This window comes from Lucilia cuprina, chromosome 5, assembly GCF_022045245.1.
Source record: "Lucilia cuprina isolate Lc7/37 chromosome 5, ASM2204524v1, whole genome shotgun sequence".
Classification (NCBI taxonomy): domain Eukaryota; kingdom Metazoa; phylum Arthropoda; class Insecta; order Diptera; family Calliphoridae; genus Lucilia; species Lucilia cuprina.
This window is the reverse complement of record NC_060953.1, coordinates 49,644,640-49,665,999: the sequence shown is the minus strand read 5'-3', so window position 1 is coordinate 49,665,999 and position 21,360 is coordinate 49,644,640. Positions and strand designations below refer to the sequence as shown.

The 21,360-nt window shown below is 25.4% G+C and overlaps 1 protein-coding gene across 12 annotated transcripts in view; it reads left to right on the top strand.

The window, feature by feature from the left end:
• Positions 1–21,360, top strand: part of LOC111678401 (collagen alpha-1(XVIII) chain) — a 331,879-nt gene that overhangs the window by 219,103 nt on the left and 91,416 nt on the right. For 11 of the 12 annotated variants that reach the window (XM_046953012.1, XM_046953011.1, XM_046953013.1 and 8 more), the window contains 4 exons: positions 5,782–6,022; positions 6,271–6,330; positions 17,176–17,339; positions 17,472–17,564. In XM_046953012.1, coding sequence (XP_046808968.1) covers positions 5,782–6,022; positions 6,271–6,330; positions 17,176–17,339; positions 17,472–17,564 — 558 coding nt within the window. The remainder of the gene's footprint in view (positions 1–5,781; positions 6,023–6,270; positions 6,331–17,175; positions 17,340–17,471; positions 17,565–21,360) is intronic. The other variant, XM_046953017.1, reaches the window with a different exon arrangement.

Below are 21,360 nucleotides of genomic sequence, written 5' to 3'. Positions count from 1 at the left end.
AGACTAGACTATAGTCTAGACTATAGACTAGACTATAGTCTAGACTATAGACTAGACTATAGACTAGACTATAGTCTAGACTATAGACTAGACTATAGGATAGACTATAGACTAGACTATAGGTTAGACTATAGACTAAACTAAAGACTAGACTATAGACTAGACAGACTAGACAAACTAGACTATAGACTAGACAAACTAGACTTTAGACTAGACTAGACTAGACTATAGACTAGACTAGACTAGACTATAGACTAGACTAGACTAGACTAGACTATAGACTAGACTAGACTAGACTAGACTAGACTAGACTAGACTAGACTAGACTATAGACTAGACTAGACTATAGACTAGACTAGACTAGACTATAGACTAGACTAGACTATAGACTAGACTATAGACTAGATTATAGACTAGACTATAGACTAGACTATAGACTAGACTATAGACTAGACTATAGACTAGACTATAGACTAGACTATAGACTAGACTATAGACTAGATATAGACTAGACTATAGACTAGACTATAGACTAGACTATAGACTAGACTATAGACTAGACTATAGACTAGACTATAGACTAGACTATAGACTAGACTATAGACTAGACTATAGACTAGACTATAGACTAGACTATAGACTAGACTATAGACTATAGACTAGACTATAGACTAGACTATAGACTAGACTATAGACTAGACTATAGACTAGACTATAGACTAGACTATAGACTAGACTATAGACTAGACTATAGACTAGACTATAGACTAGACTATAGACTAGACTATAGACTAGACTATAGACTAGATATAGACTAGACTATAGACTAGACTATAGACTAGACTATAGACTAGACTATAGACTAGACTATAGACTAGACTATAGACTAGACTATAGACTAGACTATAGACTAGACTATAGCCTAGACTATAGACTAGACTATAGACTAGACTATAGACTAGACTATAGACTAGACTATAGACTAGACTATAGACTAGACTATAGACTAGACTATAGACTAGACTATAGACTAGACTATAGACTAGACTATAGACTAGACTATAGACTAGACTATAGACTAGACTATAGACTAGACTATAGACTAGACTATAGACTAGACTATAGACTAGACTATAGACTAGACTATAGACTAGACTATAGACTAGACTATAGACTAGACTATAGACTAGACTATAGACTAGACTATAGACTAGACTATAGACTAGACTATAGACTAGACTATAGACTAGACTATAGACTAGACTATAGACTGGACTATATACTAGACTATATACTAGACTATAGACTAGACTATAGACTAGACTATAGACTAGACTATAGACTAGACTATAGACTAGACTATAGACTAGACTATAGACTAGACTATAGACTAGACTATAGACTAGACTATAGACTAGACTATAGACTAGACTAGACTATAGACTAGACTATAGACTAGACTATAGACTAGACTATAGACCAGACTATAGACTAGACTATATACTAGACATTTTGGTAACTTGAGAGACTAAAGCAACAAAAAAATTTGGTTAAATTTTTATGATTATGACTTCACTTTGAAAAGGACTTAATAATAATGTTGCAAAAAACAATAAATATGGGAATATAACCATTCTGTTTTAAAGATTAAATTAAAAAAAAAAATAATTTCATAAAATTTTTTCTCTATATTTGTCATAGGAAGTCCAATGTGCTCTGTGACTTAATTTTATTTATGTTTCAAGCATGTTAAGGCTATAAAGGCTTTTTTTGTTGCAGATCATCTCCTACAAATTCACTTACATATTCGTTCATATATACTACTTTCCTTAAAATTTCATAATTTTTTTCCACTCTACTTACACTTCCACTTTAGCAATTTCTCATACTTCCCCTAAGTCGAAGAGAAAACAACTGTTTTCTTATAATTGAAACAACTGTATGAGTTTGAGTGTGTATGTTAATGTATTATTTCCCGCTTGATTCCTTGACTAGACTAGACTATAGACTAGACTATAGACTAGACTAGACTATAGACTAGACTATAGACTAGACTATAGACTAGACTATAGACTAGACTATAGACTAGATTAGACTATAGACTAGACTATAGACTAGACTATAGACCAGACTATAGACTAGACTATATACTAGACATTTTGGTAACTTGAGAGACTAAAGCAACAAAAAAATTTGGTTAAATTTTTATGATTATGACTTCACTTTGAAAAGGACTTAATAATAATGTTGCAAAAAACAATAAATATGGGAATATAACCATTCTGTTTTAAAGATTAAATTAAAAAAAAAAATAATTTCATAAAATTTTTTCTCTATATTTGTCATAGGAAGTCCAATGTGCTCTGTGACTTAATTTTATTTATGTTTCAAGCATGTTAAGGCTATAAAGGCTTTTTTTGTTGCAGATCATCTCCTACAAATTCACTTACATATTCGTTCATATATACTACTTTCCTTAAAATTTCATAATTTTTTTCCACTCTACTTACACTTCCACTTTAGCAATTTCTCATACTTCCCCTAAGTCGAAGAGAAAACAACTGTTTTCTTATAATTGAAACAACTGTATGAGTTTGAGTGTGTATGTTAATGTATTATTTCCCGCTTGATTCCTTTCATAGTCTTGGACATGTTTTGTTAAACATGGTTGGTTATTATGACATTTTCTACTCCCCAAACGAATTGTTTAGTGTCTCCGGTGTTTTGCTGATAACAACAATTGTAACAGCAACAATTTACCAGTAAAACCCATACTAACTCCTTCTTTGGTACTCTTTAGTTGCTTTAGTGTTCAAATCTAACCAAGTTACTAATAGGTCTATTCATGTTTCCCGTTTGTCGTTATTTCGTCTGAGCATAGTTAAGTTTTTGGTCGTTGATTTTCTTGTTTATTTGTTTTCTTGTACGAGCTACTTCGGTATCGTACATATACATACATATATTTATTTATTTATTAAGCGGAACACAAATACTGCTATGACAAATATGTATAAAAGTATCTGTGAGTGTTTTTTTGTGACGTAACAAGTTACATTTATGTCGTTTTGTTTAAGTTTATACAAATTTTAGAAATAAAAATTTTTCTACTAAACGTCAAATACTTTATCATTAGCAAAGAAGTTAAGTTAAACAACAATAAGTACTATTTTGTCCATAAACAACAACTGTCTGTACTTGTTTTCATTATACCTGATGATCATTATTGCATCGTTACTGCCGTCAATGTTTTAAGCTTCGTGTTGTCGCAGTTATTTCCGTTATAAATGTCTTGATTTGCACAGTTTGATTGTAACAGTGGAGAAAAATGTATTAAAAAATTTTGAGCTTAAACCAGCAACTATCATAAAGGAAATTTAGTTTTATAATTCAAAATTCTCTAAAGACATTAATGGATTGTTTGAAACACATCATACATCTTTTTAATCTGTTTTAAATACACATACATCTTCTTAATAAAATAGATAGTTTTAAAACTCAAAACTTACTAAAGAAAACAAGTAGGTTCAAAATTCTTTATTTCGAAGCTTAAAATCTCCTAAAGTAAAAGGAACGATTTTAAGATAAAATTTTTCGCAAAAAAATATTTTTTTTTTTTAAATATAAATCTTCTATATGAAATTTCTTAATTTGAAGTTCAAAATTTTCTTAACTAAATTTATCACTTTCAAACGCAAAACTTCCTAAATTAGTTGGTTCGATTGAAACTCAAAATATTCTAAAGAAAGTGGACCACATAAAGTTCGAAATTAAAGAAATAATCACATTAACTCTTCAAAATTTCGTAAAAGAAATGGAAGATATTGAATAAATTTAAAGCTCAAAATCTCTAAAAGCAATTGAATCTCTTTAATGCTAAAAATCTCCTTATATAAATCAACATTTATTAGGCAAGAAAGGAAACTGTTTGATAAAAAGCTCAAAATTTCTAAAAGCAGATGAATGGCTTTAAAGCTCTAATACCAAATAGATTGTATTTAACCTCAAAGTTCTAATGGATTGCTATCAAGCTTAAATATTTTGGAAGAAAATATATTTCAATTTAAAGCGATCCTTTTCCTAATGGAAACGGTTTTAAATATCAGATTTTCGTAAAAGGAATTTAATCGTTTTAAAGCTCAATTTTTTTTTAAAGTTCAGAATTTCCAAATGGACAAATTCACGACGGATTGCGTTTAAGCTTAAAATTGGATTGCTTTAAAGAATAAAAAGAAATGAATGGATAAATAACCTTAAAGCTCCAAATAAAGTAAATCTATTAAAAGTGGCTCTAAATTAAATAAATCAATTAAAGCTTTGAACTTATTTTTTTTAAAGAAAATATTTAGAAAACTTATTGATTTAAATCTCACAATTTCTTAACGCAAATTGTCACTTCAAAGCTATCCCTTTCCTAAAGAAAACGGGTCAATTAAAAACTCAAATTTTACTAAAGCTCAATTTTTTTAAAAGCCCACAATTTCCAAAATTAAATGGACAAAACCACAATGGATTGCGTTTATGCATAAAATTGTATTGCTTTAAATATTAAAAAGAAATTAATGTATAAATAACATACTTAAAAGCTCCAAAAAAAGTAAATCAATAAAAGCTTTAAGCTTAAACTTTTTAAAGGAAGTATACCGAAAACTTATACATTTGAAGCTCACAATTTCTTAAAGCAAGTTGTCACTTTAAAGCTATCCCTTTCCTAAAGAAAACGGGCCAATTTAAAGCTAAAAAAGTAAATCAATAAAAGCTTTAAGCTTAAACTTTTTAAAGGAAGTATACCGAAAATTTATAGATTTAAAGCTCACAATATCTTAAAGCAAGTTGTCACTTTAAAGCTATTCTTTCATGGAGAAAACAGGTCAATTTAAAGCCAAATTAAAAAAAGCTTAAAATTCGTAAAAGTAAATGGATTACTTTATAGAAAAAAACATCGATAGATTGTGATTATGGTTAAAATTGCTGTGCTTTAAAGCTCAACATTTTATAAAGGATATAGATGGATAAATAAACTTAAAGATCCAAATACAGTAAATCGATCGCATAAAATAAATCAAATGTAGTTGTATTTAAAAGAATTTGGAAATATGTAAAGTTCAAAATGATGATTGATCTCTAAAGAGCTCCAATTCAAAGCTCAATAACTGAAGATTTAACTTACACAAAAATAAAATTATTTACTTTAAAGCTAAAAATTTCATTTGTTAAATTGTTTTTGTTAAAAGCTTTATTATTATTAAACAAAAGATGAAATTCCAAACACCTTTCAAAGGTAAAAATTAAAAAAATGTTCAATAAGGAAACATTCACCATTTCCACTTTCGGATGTTTCTAAATCTCCAGAGCAAAAACTTAAATGTATCTATTAATGTTTTTATCTTCTCATGTTTCCACTGTAAACATGTTATGACTTGTTGTTTGCAACTAATTGACAATAATATACATACAAACAAGCAAACATACATACATACTCACCCTCGTATATATGAAAACAAATTGTAGCACTTTGGTTGAGACTATTGTCGTTTGGGGAATTAACCAAGCAATTATTTAATAATTCTAAAACATGGTTAAAACACAAAACGACTTATAAGTTAAAAAGCTCAAACTAATACATATATATTCTTCTATTCTAAATCCCTTAAGTATTTATTCAAAAATAGTCTTATTACTTGTTTTTTAATATTTATTTAAATAACTTTAATAACATTGATAGCTTTTTCGAAAAAAATAAAATTTACCAAAATAACTTTTTTTCTCAAATCTTAACTAAAGCCCAAAGGTGATAAAGGTGATAGAGGACAAGATGGTCGTGATGGTATGCCGGGACCACCTGGTTTGCCGGCAGCAGCAGGAGAAGGTGTACAATATGTTCCTATGCCGGGACCACCAGGACCACCTGGACCACCCGGTCCACCAGGTATGCCTGGCCTAACAATATCGGGACCCAAAGGAGAACCTGGCATGGAAAGTCGTAATGGTTATTATGGTGATGCCTCCTACTATGGAAGACCGGGTATGTATAAATTTGTTTTTTTTTATGAAAATATTTCTTAAAAAGTATTTGTTATTAAACAATCATTAACTGGCTAATTTTATTATGTCAAGTTTTATGTAAAAAAATGTATCCTTCAACTTGTCTGTAAAATAATGTAAAACTAACCATTCATTTTTTATGTTTCCCTCACCTACACCAAAAATAACCCTGAACTTATTTGTAAAAATAAAAAAATATATAAACATAACTATAAAAAAACACTTTAGATGAACTCAAAGCTTTGCGTGAACTACAAGATTTAAGAGATCGGCCAGATGGCAGTTCGGGTAAAGATTCTTCCCTTCACTACTTCATTTTTTTATGTTCACTTCACTACTACTTAAACATAGAATTTTCTTGTTTTAATTTCTATACTTATCAGTTCAAGCTCACATTATTGTTTTTGTTGTTTCACTACTGCATTCTATTTTATTTATTTTATAAGTTTTTCTGCAATTGTAATGGAGTTTGTCGCTGAATTTCTGTTTTCAATTTATTTTTTTTTTGTATTTTTTCTTATTTTCTGCACTCAATTTTATTATATACGAGAATAGTATTATTTTCATTTATTCTTTTGTGCTTGTAAATGATTTTATATAATTTGTCTTATTCTTGTATGGTTTTTCTTTGTCTGCCTCTAGAGGACTTCTGTGCAAGATTGTTGAATGTTTTTTCTTGGTGTTTTATTTTAGAGTATATAAATTGTATAGTTGTGCAATATGTTGGAGACTTTACTTAAAATTATACGTATTGTTGATACAATTGTCAAGCTTTATACTAAAAAATTGATTTTCTTGAAAAATACTTTCATTAAAATAAAATTTTCCAAACTTAAATAAATCTTCTCCTTTTCAAGCTTTACATTTCATAGACACTTTTTAGCTTAAACATTAATTCATAAAGAAAGCTTTATGATTTTAAACTTTAATTTAGTTAAAAGTAAAGCTCAGCCTTTTCTAACGAAAGCTTGGTATTTTCTAAAAAAAATTTAGTGTTTTAAAGCTCAAAAATGTCTTTTTTTACAAAATACTTCAGAGAAACTTAAAAAAAATGTTTACGATTTCTATACAAGTTTTCACAGAAAAAAATATTTTTTTTTATAAAAAAAAGGTGCGAGAAAACACTTTTTTATAGTAAATTTTCTATAAAATTCTCTTTCTTAAGAAAATTTTAGAAAAATTATCTTTTTATAGAAAATTTCTTAAAAAATTATCATTTTCTAGAAAATTTTTAAGAAAATTATATAATTTTAGAAAATTTTTAAAAAATTCTATTTTTATAGAAAATTATTCAGAAAATTCTCTTTTGATAGAAATATTTTCAAAAAATTCCTTTTTATAGAAAGTTATCTATTTATAGAATTTTTTTTAGAAAATTATCTATTTATATACGAAAAATATTCTTTTAAGAAAAAATTCTCTTTTTATAAAAAATTAATGAGAAAATCCTTTCTTTATAGAAAATTGTCGAGAAAACTCCCTTTTTCGCTTTTTAAAGAAAATTTTAGAAAAATTCTTTTTTTATAGAAAATTTCTTAAAAAATTATCATTTTCTAGAAAATTTTTAAAAAAGTCTCTATTTATAGAAAATTTAAAAAAAATCTCTTTTTATAGAAAATTATTCTGAAAATTCTCTTTTTATAGAAAATTCATTTTTAGATTTTTTTAGAAAAATATCTACTTACAGTAAATATACGAAAAATATTCTTTTAAGAAAAAAATCTCTTTTATAAAAATTAATGAGAAAATCCTCTCTTTATAGAAAATTTTCGAGAAAACTATCTTTTATAGATCATTTTTGAAAAAATTCTCTTTTTATAGAAAATTTTTGATAAAATTCTCTTTTTATAGAAAATTTTTGATAAAATTCTCTTTTTATAGAAAATTTTTGATAAAATTCTCTGTGTAGAAAATTTTGAGAGAATTCTCTCTTCGTAGAAAATTTTTGAGAGAATGCTTTAATTTCCACAGATTTTCGAGAATAATTTATTTTTTTATAGACAATTTTTGAGAATCTCCTCTCTTTATAGCACATTTTCGAGAAAATTCTCTCTTTAGGTAGATTTTCGAGAAAATTCTCTCTTAAGTAGATTTCGAGAAAATCCTCATTTTGTAACAGATTTTGGAGACATTATCCTTTTATATAAAATTTTTCATAAAATTCTCTCTTTGTAGAAATTTTTGAGAGAATTCTCTATTTACAGCAGATTTTCGAGAATCTTGTCTCTTCTTTAATAGAAAATTTTTGAGCACATTTTCGAAAAAATTCTCTCATTAAGTAGATTTTCGAGAAAATTCTCTCTTTAAGCAGATTTTCGAGAAAATTCTCTCTTTAAACATATTTTCAGAAAAATTCTCATTTTGTAACAGATTTTCTTGATAATTATCTTCTTACATAAAATTTTTGAGAGAATTCTCTTTTTGTAGAATTTGTTTGAGAGAATTCTCCCTTTACAGCAGATTTTTGAGAATATTTTTTTTATAAGCATTTTTTGAGAATCTTCTCTCTTTATAGCTTATTTTCGAGAACATTCTCTCTTTAAGCAGATTTTCGAGAAAATTCTCATTTTGTAACAGATTTTCGAGATAGTTGTCCTTTTATCGAGTAAAAAGTCTTTTTATAGAAAATTTTAAAGATATTTCTCATTTTAAAGAATGTTTTAGAGTAGAGTTGTCAATTTATAGAAAGTTTTAGAGAAGAGTTCGCTCTACATAATAGTTTTAGGGGAAAATTTTAAAATATTTTATATTAGAATTAAGTGAAAATTTCCTTTTCGTCTCAAATTTATATTTTTTTTTTGAATAATTTTAATAGTATATTTTTGAAAACTTTTTTTTTATAAAAAATTTTTATTTAAAGATATTCCAAAAATATAAAGCTATACAAATTCGTTACTTTCTAACTTTCTTCACAAAAGTTTCATCATTTGTTTATACAGTCTACTGAGCTCACGTTTCTTAATAATTTGCGAATGCACTTTGTTTGTCATTATCTTTGGAAAAATTAAACTACAAAAAATTCTCTCAAATATATATATTTTCCTTTCGGATACCAAATTGTATTGTTATGGACTTTTATTTTTATTGCTATAGAGAAGGCGACCGATTGGCAGGAAAATTTAATTTAAAACAGTTTTGAATTTCAATGAATTTTCTTTTTACTCATTGTTATTTTGTTATTGAGATTTGTTGAGAAGGAAACATTAGAAAATAACATAAAAATCAAATTTCATACTATTGCTGGAACAAACAGGAATTTTTATGGAAATTATTTTCTTACGAAAAATAAAAGATAAAATAATACCCAAAATCAAATGTCAAGTTTAATACTATTTTTTTTTGTTTTTTTTTTTTGGTAAGAAACTTTGTTTTTCTCTCCATTAAATAATATTGTCTTGCAAATAATTGCTAAAGAATTATAAAGAAGATTTTTTTTTGGTATTTAAAAAGTATGCTAAACAAAAAAATGTATTATTAGAAAATGAAAAATATAATTAAAAACATTTTGTTATTATACATGTTGAAACTAATTGCCTTTCATTTGAAAACTTTTAGTTTTAAATTTAAAATTATATTGAAAATTACAAAAAATAACAATTTTTGTTTTTCACTTTAATGTCCTTTGATAAAATTTCATTTCCAACAAATTAATTAAAACAAAATATTACCCAAACTCCAATTTAAACATTCTCTTCTAAACATAAACAAAAAATCAAAGAAAACTACTTAATTAAAACCTAAAAATAAAAAATAAAAAAAAAATAAAAATCCCTAAAACCCACACAAACAAGGAAAGGACATACACATATACATACATATGTTTATATACTTTTGTATAGATAAAAACCTTCAAAGAGAGCTAGAGCAAAATAGAGAGTGAGTGTGTAAATGAAAAAAAATACATTATTCCCTTTCGTATATATAAAAATAATATTGGTCGAACAAAAACAAAGAGCTCAACAAAAAGAAAGGGACAAATCAATGCTTATAATCATTATTTTCATGTTCATGATACTAAGCATATTTCTTTTCTGTTAAAAAAAAGAAAAAACTATAAAAAACATGAAAAGAATTTCTTTAATGTTTTGCAACGAAAAAATAATGATTGAAAATAAAATGAGATTGTTATTGTCTTAAGACAATTGACTTTTTTTTTGTTGTTCACAGCTTTAGCAATGAATTGTTTTTATACCCTACACCACTATAGTGGGGAGGGTATTATAAGTTTGTGCTGATGTTTGTAACATACAAAAATATTGGTCCAATACCCACCTTAAAGTATACCGATCGATTCAGAATCATTTTTTGAGTCGATTAAGACATGTCCGTCCGTCCATCCGTCCGTCCGTCTGTCCGGCTGGCTGGCTGGCTGTCCATGTAAACCTTGTGCGCAAGGTACAGGCCGCAATTTTCAAGATAATTTGATGAAATTTGGACCAAGCATGTTTTTTGGCACAAGGACGAAGCCTATTGAAAATGGTTGAAATCGGTCCATTATTTCACCTAGCCCCCATACAACCGTACCTCCCGATTTGAACTTTTTATGCTATAATTACGCCAAATATTCTGTTATCTTTCTAAAAATTGGCACAAATAAGTTTTATATAAGTATAAATGATACTGCAGATTTTCGTAAGGATCAGCCTATATTTGACCATAGCCCCCATACAAACCCCCCTTCAAAAAATGACTTAAACGTCTAAAATTGACTTGTAACCATTTGTATCGCAATGAAACTCAACAAAACTAACTGTTATTTAGAAATATATCCTTTTCCCAAATTTACCGAGGATCGGCCCATATTTGACCTATATAAAGCCTCATTTAGAAATTTTAGTTTTTTATCAATAAATGGCTTAAATATTTTAGAATTATGGTAATATTCAACGTAAAAGTTTCTTTACAAAAAAAAAAATTATAAAAGTAAAAATTGTAAAAATATACTCATGGTGTAGGGTATCATATGGTCGGCCATGCCCGACTATACTTTCTTACTTGTTTACAGCTTAAAAATATATAGCTATGTATGTACCATGTACATTGTTGTAGTTAAATCATTGAAACAGAAACAGAAAACGCAATTGATTAAAAAATAGTATAAAAATTGGACAAAAGGAAAACGGAAACATCCAAGAGACTTAAATAACAATGTAAAAGAAAATTAAAAAAATCCCACTATTAAGAATAACAAAGATTAAGAAATTCAAAATACTAAAGTTTAAAGATATTTTTTTAAATTCTCTATTTTGTAAAATTTTTTATAAACTATTTTATTTTAAAAAAATTTCTTTTTATAAAATATTTTCTAACAAATAAAAACTTGTTAAAATTTTAACTTAAAGAAAATGTTAAAAATATCTACGAAATCTTCACTTTTGATTATACAAACTTCTAAAAAAATTTATTTTCTATAAAAATTTTAATTTTTAATAAAAAATCTTTAAATGGGTCCTTTTTATAGAAAATTTTCTGTTCTTAAAAAAAAAACTTTCTAAGAAAAATATTTATAATTTTCTTCTTCTATGGAAAATTTGTGCCTCTTTTTTATAGAAATCTGAGAAATTTTATATATTTTTTTAAAACTTCAAATTTTCTTTTCTAAGGAATGATTTAGAAATGTTTTATAACGTTATATAATTATTGACACTGTTTTTTTTAAAAAAAAAGGTTTTTATATAAAAAAGACTTCTTCTGAACCTTCATAAAATTTTTGAATTTTTCTCTTCTTAAGAGCAATTTTCGAATTTTCACATTTTTATAGTCAATTTTTGACATTTTCTCTTCTTAAGTATTATTTTTCATTTTTAAAATAAAATTATTGAAAATGTTTCTTTCTTAAAAAAATGCCCAATTTATCTCTCAATTCTATAAAAAATCGTAAAATTTTTTCCTTTATTTTTTTTTTCCTTAGATATTATTTTAAGAAAATTTTCTCTATTTTTATATAGAATTTTCGAAATTTTTAATTTTAAAATTATTTTTATATTTTTATAGAAACTTATCAAATTTTTCTCTACTTAAGAAAACTAACTTTTCTAAACTTTTCTTCTCAAGGACAATTTGCAAAATTTTTACATTTTTATAGAAAATTTTCGTCATTATCTACTATTAGAAATGATCGTTTTTTAAAGGAAATTAATGACATTTTCTCCGCTTAAGGAGTATTTTTTTTTAGTTTTTTTATAAATAAAATTTTAAACATTGTCTCTTTTCTTATAGAAGATTTAAAAAATTTACTCTCTTTGACTTAAGAAAATTTAAAAAATTTTAGATTTTTTTTATAAATAATTGTAAAAAATTTCCTTTTTCTTAAAGAAAATTTTCAAATTTTATATTTTTTGTAAAACATTTTAAAGTTTTCTCTTTTCTACACAAAATTTTCCACTTTTTCCTTCTTAAGGAATATTGTGGAAATTTTATTTTCTTAAAAACAATTTTGAAATATTTTATATAAAAATTTTCTCTTTATTATCCAAATTTTTAAAATTTATTTTCTGAAAAATTCTTCTTTTTATAATAAAGTTTCCTGACATTCTATTTTTATTGGAAATTCTTAAAAAAATCTCTTTTATTGGAAATTTTTGAAAACAAAATATTTTTTTAGAAAAAAAAAATTGAATATTTCTCAAATTATTCTTTTTATAGAAAGGTTTTAAAATTTTCTCTTATTTTTGTTTTTTTTTTAGAAAAAAAAAATAATGTTTCCAGTTTATTGCGATATTTCCCAGTTGATATGATGCGTATGATTGATATTATTATTTAAGTGACTATGTCAATCATACGTAAAATATCGAATCGATCACCTTCTTTCAGTTTCTTTACAAAAAAAAAAATTATAAAAGTAAAAATTGTAAAAATATACTCATGGTGTAGGGTATCATATGGTCGGCCATGCCCGACTATACTTTCTTACTTGTTTACAGCTTAAAAATATATAGCTATGTATGTACCATGTACATTGTTGTAGTTAAATCATTGAAACAGAAACAGAAAACGCAATTGATTAAAAAATAGTATAAAAATTGGACAAAAGGAAAACGGAAACATCCAAGAGACTTAAATAACAATGTAAAAGAAAATTAAAAAAATCCCACTATTAAGAATAACAAAGATTAAGAAATTCAAAATACTAAAGTTTAAAGATATTTTTTTAAATTCTCTATTTTGTAAAATTTTTTATAAACTATTTTATTTTAAAAAAATTTCTTTTTATAAAATATTTTCTAACAAATAAAAACTTGTTAAAATTTTAACTTAAAGAAAATGTTAAAAATATCTACGAAATCTTCACTTTTGATTATACAAACTTCTAAAAAAATTTATTTTCTATAAAAATTTTAATTTTTAATAAAAAATCTTTAAATGGGTCCTTTTTATAGAAAATTTTCTGTTCTTAAAAAAAAAACTTTCTAAGAAAAATATTTATAATTTTCTTCTTCTATGGAAAATTTGTGCCTCTTTTTTATAGAAATCTGAGAAATTTTATATATTTTTTTAAAACTTCAAATTTTCTTTTCTAAGGAATGATTTAGAAATGTTTTATAACGTTATATAATTATTGACACTGTTTTTTTTTAAAAAAAAGGTTTTTATATAAAAAAGACTTCTTCTGAACCTTCATAAAATTTTTGAATTTTTCTCTTCTTAAGAGCAATTTTCGAATTTTCACATTTTTATAGTCAATTTTTGACATTTTCTCTTCTTAAGTATTATTTTTCATTTTTAAAATAAAATTATTGAAAATGTTTCTTTCTTAAAAAAATGCCCAATTTATCTCTCAATTCTATAAAAAATCGTAAAATTTTTTCCTTTATTTTTTTTTTCCTTAGATATTATTTTAAGAAAATTTTCTCTATTTTTATATAGAATTTTCGAAATTTTTAATTTTAAAATTATTTTTATATTTTTATAGAAACTTATCAAATTTTTCTCTACTTAAGAAAACTAACTTTTCTAAACTTTTCTTCTCAAGGACAATTTGCAAAATTTTTACATTTTTATAGAAAATTTTCGTCATTATCTACTATTAGAAATGATCGTTTTTTAAAGGAAATTAATGACATTTTCTCCGCTTAAGGAGTATTTTTTTTTAGTTTTTTTATAAATAAAATTTTAAACATTGTCTCTTTTTCTTATAGAAGATTTAAAAAATTTACTCTCTTTGACTTAAGAAAATTTAAAAAATTTTAGATTTTTTTTATAAATAATTGTAAAAAATTTCCTTTTTCTTAAAGAAAATTTTCAAATTTTATATTTTTTGTAAAACATTTTAAAGTTTTCTCTTTTCTACACAAAATTTTCCACTTTTTCCTTCTTAAGGAATATTGTGGAAATTTTATTTTCTTAAAAACAATTTTGAAATATTTTATATAAAAATTTTCTCTTTATTATCCAAATTTTTAAAATTTATTTTCTGAAAAATTCTTCTTTTTATAATAAAGTTTCCTGACATTCTATTTTTATTGGAAATTCTTAAAAAAATCTCTTTTATTGGAAATTTTTGAAAACAAAATATTTTTTTAGAAAAAAAAAATTGAATATTTCTCAAATTATTCTTTTTATAGAAAGGTTTTAAAATTTTCTCTTATTTTTGTTTTTTTTTTTAGAAAAAAAAAATAATGTTTCCAGTTTATTGCGATATTTCCCAGTTGATATGATGCGTATGATTGATATTATTATTTAAGTGACTATGTCAATCATACGTAAAATATCGAATCGATCACCTTCTTTCTAGTTAAAAAAATATACTCTTTTATAGCCAACAACATAAACTTAGAAAACTGAGGTTTGAAACAATTTATATTTACTCTCCAAAAGAGGAATTTCACCTTTTTTTATTACACACTTTTTAACCATTTTATGTCTAAAGTTTTAATAAGGACCCAGATAACTTGTACTATTGTCATATTTCGTTATGTTACTCAATAAAATTTTGTTTCGTATCTCGTTATGTTACTTAATAAAATCTCTTTAAAATCGAAAAGGGTTTTATAGATATATATAGAGAAGAATAATATAAACTAACTAAAATTCATTGAAGAGTTTATTTCTCAGAAATAACCAAAAAACTAATTGAAAGAGACTAAAAAACAATGCATATTTCTCAGTTGAAAACAGCAACAAAGTAGTTAACGAAAAATCTGCAGTGTAATAAATAAAAGAAACAAAAATATGTATGTATATACAACTCTATGTAATCAATGGAATTTTATAAAAATTTACAAGACAAAAGAAATCTTTCAGGGTAAAAAACATAAAGAAATATAAGAAAACAACAATCAATATCATAATGATTATTATGTTGCTAAATAACAATGTTACTACTGCTACTGTTGATAATGATGTAGCTACTGTAACAACAATATTGCTAACGACTTATTACAGTAATGAGTTAAAAAGCAAAAATGCAAAAAGATTGAACGAATAAGAATTAATTTAGTGATACAATTCTTTTGTTTTTCGTCTTTTACTTATATGTATTCGCTGATTTTCTCTTATTTTCGCTTTCGAAATTACTTTAGTGTATTTATTATTATTAATGATGATCACTATTGTAAATGTATGGTTGTGAAATATGTATCTTGATAGATGAAAATTGATTTTTTTGGACACCATTTGCAAAATTAACATAAAATACTGTCATAAAGAAAAAGTTTACCTAAATTATTTTTTATTCGAAATTTTTTATTAACATTTTTTCCAAAATATATGTTTTAAAACTGAACTAGCATTGAACTAGAACTGAACTAGAACTGAACTAGAACTGAACTAGAACTGAACTAGAACTGAACTAGAACTGAACTAGAACTGAACTAGAACTGAACTAGAACTGAACTAGAACTGAACTAGAACTGAACTAGAACTGAACTAGAACTGAACTAGAACTGAACTAGAACTGAACTAGAACTGAACTAGAACTGAACTAGAACTGAACTACAACTGAACTAGAACAGAACTAGAACTGAACTAGAATTGAACCAGAACTGAACTAGAATTGAACCAGAACTGAACTAGAACTGAAACAGAACTGAACTAGAACTGAACTAAAACTGAACTAGAACTGAACTACAACTAAACTAGAACTGGGAAATGTAATTTTAAAGCATTTACTAAAATGCTTTTTTCCGGGAGGTTAACATAGAAATGGTTTTTCTTAGTTTTACCTCTCTGTTATGCAAACAGTTGGGGATATTAAAAACCCTTTAAGCACTTTAACTTTGCTTTAACCGTACATATACTTTCCATGTTTGCTTTTTATGTAAACCATATAATAATTACCATCCTCTATAACTTTTAAATGCATAATTAAATACAAAATTATATTCCTGTTTGTTTTTTATTCTATTTGTTTTGTTGTTGTTATTGTTGGTAAAAACCAGACCGGAAATGGTGTTGTAGTACTTAATGTTTGTATATTATTTTTCATATTTTTCTGGGGCTTGTTTTTTTTGCATATTTTTTTTCATATACCATGTCTCATCCACTCTGTGTGATGTTTTTTTTTTTTGCATTTCATTCGGTTATAGTTTATTATAAAATTCATTGTTGTCGTGTATGCCAGCCAGGCCATTAATGTTGCAGGCAATAAAAAAGCCACAGAAAACTGAAATAAAAATGGGAGAAATAGTATTGCCACTACTGCAAATACAACAAAGTTGTAACCAACTCATCACTATACACCAACTCATATTTTCTGTTTGTTTTCGTTTTATTATTTTTTTTTTCTTTGCACTTCCGCTTCCTGTTTGTTGCTACTAGTAGCAGTATTAATTTTGTACTTGTTTTTCTTTCACTCTCTGTGAGATTGAGTGTTGAGTGTATGTGCTGCTGATGATGTTGTTGCTTGGTGTTGCTACAACATAATAATAATTTTTGCTTTATTTTCTGTTTATTTTGTTTTTTTCTTTTTTATTCAATTTTTAATATTTTTCTCATTGTTGTTTATATTTCAGTTGTTTTACACTATTTTCTTTATTTATTTTATGTTTTATGAAATTATGCTCTCTGGCTGTGTTGTTACATTATAATTATATTTTATTCTCTTTTTGTTTTATTTTTTATAGTTCCTTTTTATTTTTTAATACTCTACATATAATTCAATTTGTTTTGTGTTTTTCTGTTTGCTATTAACAGGACCTCCTGGTCCTCCAGGTCCACCAGGACCCCCGGCTGGTGGCAGTCGTCATCATGATCATGATGAAGAAGAGGAGACTCCCTATTATTCAGCAGCTTCTTCTTGGAATATGCGTATTGTTCCGGGAGCCGTAACATTTCCCAATATTGATGAAATGACAAAGGTAAATTGAATTTTTTGTTCTTTTCTTTTCACAATGTGTCATTTCTTTTTATTTTCTTGTTTTAAATAATAAATTTATGAAATTGTCTTATTTTCCTTTTTTATTGTCTTGTTTTTTTATGTTTGTTAATAGAAATCTGCCATGAATCCACCTGGTACTTTGGCATATATAACTGAAGAGGAAGCGTTATTAGTGAGAGTCAACAAAGGTTGGCAATATATTGCGGTAAGTGATTTTAGTTTTACTTTTTTCAGTATAATAAATAGATGAAGGAAAAATTTGTTTGATAAAAAATTTAAGATTTTTTCACTTTTGAAAACAGATTATACTTTTCTATAAAAAACTGATCTAAAACTAATCTTACACTATTCTATAAAAATTTTTTGCACAATCAACATGAAAAAAGCTTTTCAAAAAAACTGTTCGTAAACTTTTCTTAATAAAAGTGATCGCACAATTTTCTATACAAAACAAATCATTACATTTTTTTCTAACTGATCTGCCATTTTTCTATACTGCTCCTATACTTTTCAATAGAAAACCGATTTTACACTTTTCAATAGAAAAATTATCTTGCACTTTTCTATAGAAAATTGATCTTACATTTTCCTGTAAAATACTGATGTTACATTGTGGTATAGATCTTACATTTTTCTATAGACAACAGATATAACACTTTTCAATAGAAACTGATTTCACACTTTTCAATAGAAAACTTATTTCACACTTTTCTATAAAAAACTGATCTTGCACTTTTCTATAGAAAACGATCTTAAATTTTTCTATAGAAAACTTATGATGAATTTTTGTACAGAAAACTGATTACACTTTTCTATAGAAAAATGATCTAACACAATGATACACTTTTTATAGAAAACTAATCTTACACTTTTCTATAGGAAGCTGATGTTCCTTTAGAAGTCTGATCTTTTCTATGGAAAACCAATGTGACACTTCTCTATAGAAAATTGCTTTAACAATTTGCTAACGAAAAATAATCTTACACATTTATATAGAAAACTGATCCTACACTTTTCTATAGAATCGATCATTCATTTTGAAATAGAAAACTCATACCACACTGATCATACACTTTTCTATGTAAAACTGATCCCATGTTTCTATACAAAAAACTAATCCCATACTTCTATATAGAAAACTGATTCCACAATTCTCAATAAAAAACTGTTGTTACATATTTGTATAGAAAACTAATCGAATACTTTTCTATAGATAACTCATTTCTATAGAGAACTAATCTTACATTTTTCTATAGAGAATTAATCTAACACTTTGCTAAAGAATGCATTTCTATAGAAAACTGATCAGACGCTTTTCAATAGAAAACTGTTCTGACCCTTTTCTACAGAAAACTATTCTTACACTTTTTTCTCTATGAATTGCTCAATATTTCAGCAAATTGTAAATTTTTCGATAAAAAACTTGTTGCACACTAAACAGTTTTCTAATCGAAATTTTTTAATTTGGAATTCTCTTGCGATTTACTCTTAAATCTCTAAAAATAATATTCTTTTTATATAAATGTATATGAATGGATAAATCTGCTTTAATTTATTAAAATCATTTAATCTTATTTAGTTTTTAAGGAAAATATTTTTGTTTTAATTTACAAAGAGAAATTTCTTCTCATAATTTATCTTATAATCTTATAGGCTGGGGTGACCTTATAAGAAATAAGTAATTACATTACAAATTATATATGCAATAGGGTTTCCAAGTAACACAGACTTTGTTATTTTTTTTTTTTTTTAGAAAATTGTCAGAAATTCTGGGATACTGTTCTAATAGCTAAATGAATTTAAATTTTTAATTGAAATTTTTGGGAAAAAAACATGCTTAAGATTTTCTAGGATTTTTTCTTTGGTTTGAAATCCCTATGTAGAGTAAAACATTATAAATATATTTTTTTATTTATGTGTAGGAATTCTATATTTACATAAACAAAGACAAATTAAAAATAAATTAAAAAGGTATGAAGATTTTTTACTTTGTGAGTATAATCTTGGAATACATTTACCTTAAAAAAAGACACGAGCCATATTTTATAATAATAAAGAAATTAGGGGAGTTGAATTATAACTTAAAAAAAACATTTAAAAATTTTTTAAGGAATTTTTGACTGACAAAAGAAACATCATCATAGATTCAAATGAATACATAAATCACCTAAACTTACCAAATAGTTTCCCCTAGTTTTTTTTTTAAGTGGCTTTTAGAGTTTTAGAAATTTTTTTCTATTTACTTCAAAGTGCTTTAGTGGTGTTTTCTTTGGAATGACAAAGAAATTTAAATTCGCAGAATATTACACAATGTGGGCATTTCATCACAATAATAATAAATTTTTGATTGTTTTATTTTTATACTAAATAAATATAATGGCTGTAATAAGGAGTACACAAGCAATTACTTACTAACCTTATTATAATCTTTGTTTTCGTATTAAATAAGCTAAAAAAAACCAACATAAATAAAAATACGTCATAAATTAAAAGCGAAATAAAATACAAAATAAACCAAAATATAAATATGTATGTTAAAAACAACGGGCAAGTTGATGTATGCATAAAAAAATAACAGAGCTTTAAAAGTTCAAATTCTTTAAAGTAAAGTATAGACATTTTCAGACCTATGTACAATTCTTTAGAAAGTTGTTGAAAATTATAATAATTTTTCCTTTTCCTTGAAAACTTAATAAACACTTTTTTAAAAAAATACTGATCCTACACTTTTTTTCAGAAAACTGATCCTACTCATTTCTTTTGAAAACAAATCCCACACTTTGCTATAGAAAACAGATTCCACCCATTTGTACAGAAACCTGATCCTACATTTTTTCATAGAAAACTGATCTTACACTTTTCTATAAGAAACTAATCTTATACTTTTCTATAGAAAACTGATCTTACACTTTTCTATAGCAAACTGATGGTACACTTTTCTATAGAAAGCTGATCGTTTACTTTTCAATAGAAAACTACAATTTTCTATAGAAAATTGAACGATCAGTTTTCTATAGAAAAGTGAACGATCAGTTTTCTATAGAAAAGTGAACGATCGGTTTTCTATAGAAAAATGAACGATCAGTTTTCTATAGAAAAATGAACGATCAGTTTTCTATAGAAAAGTGTACGATCAGTTTTCTTTAGAAAAGTGTACGATCAGTTTTCTTTAGTATACGATCGTTCAATTTTCTATAGAAAACTGATCGTTCACTTTTCTATAGAAAACTTTTCATTCACTTTTCTAAAGAAAGTGGATCGAACACTTTTCTGATCGTACACTTTTCTATAGAAAACTTTTCTGAATCATACACTGATCTGGCATTTTCAATATAAATTTTGTATAGAAGACTGATGGTGTAATTTTAAATAGAGAACTGATCATACACGTTTTAAATCGATCGTACACTTTTCTATAAAGGACTGACTTAAACTTAAACTTCTCTGTATAACTTATCTCTCACATTTCATTAAAAACTTGACTATCCACTTTATTGAAAACTAATCTGCCTTTTTTCTATATAGAAAATCTGATAATACACCAAATAATGAAATAGTTTAAAAAGTGATCTTTACAGGAAACTAATTTCTTTTAAAAATTCAATAGAAACGTTTGCTGTTTACTGAAAACTTTTTAAATTGTTAATTTTCTACTGAAAATAATTTGAAGGGGATCTTATATAAGGGCTAAGGACCAAGAATATATATATTTTTTATGATTCTTGGAAAAATATTTCGATGTGTTACAAACGGAATGACATAATTTTTGATTGAAGGAAAATGTTTATCAAAAACGATTACATTCCTTCAGAACCAACTGCATTAACAAAACACAGGCAAAATTCTTTTTGGTGTTTAAACAAAAAAGCTAATGTTGATATGTTTTTATTTCAAATTCTTTATTTTTTATTATTTTTCATTTTTTGGTTGTTTGTAATCTAATTTCTTGTGTTGAGGGATGGAGGGGTCGCTTAACAACAATAACTATACGAGCTAAACAA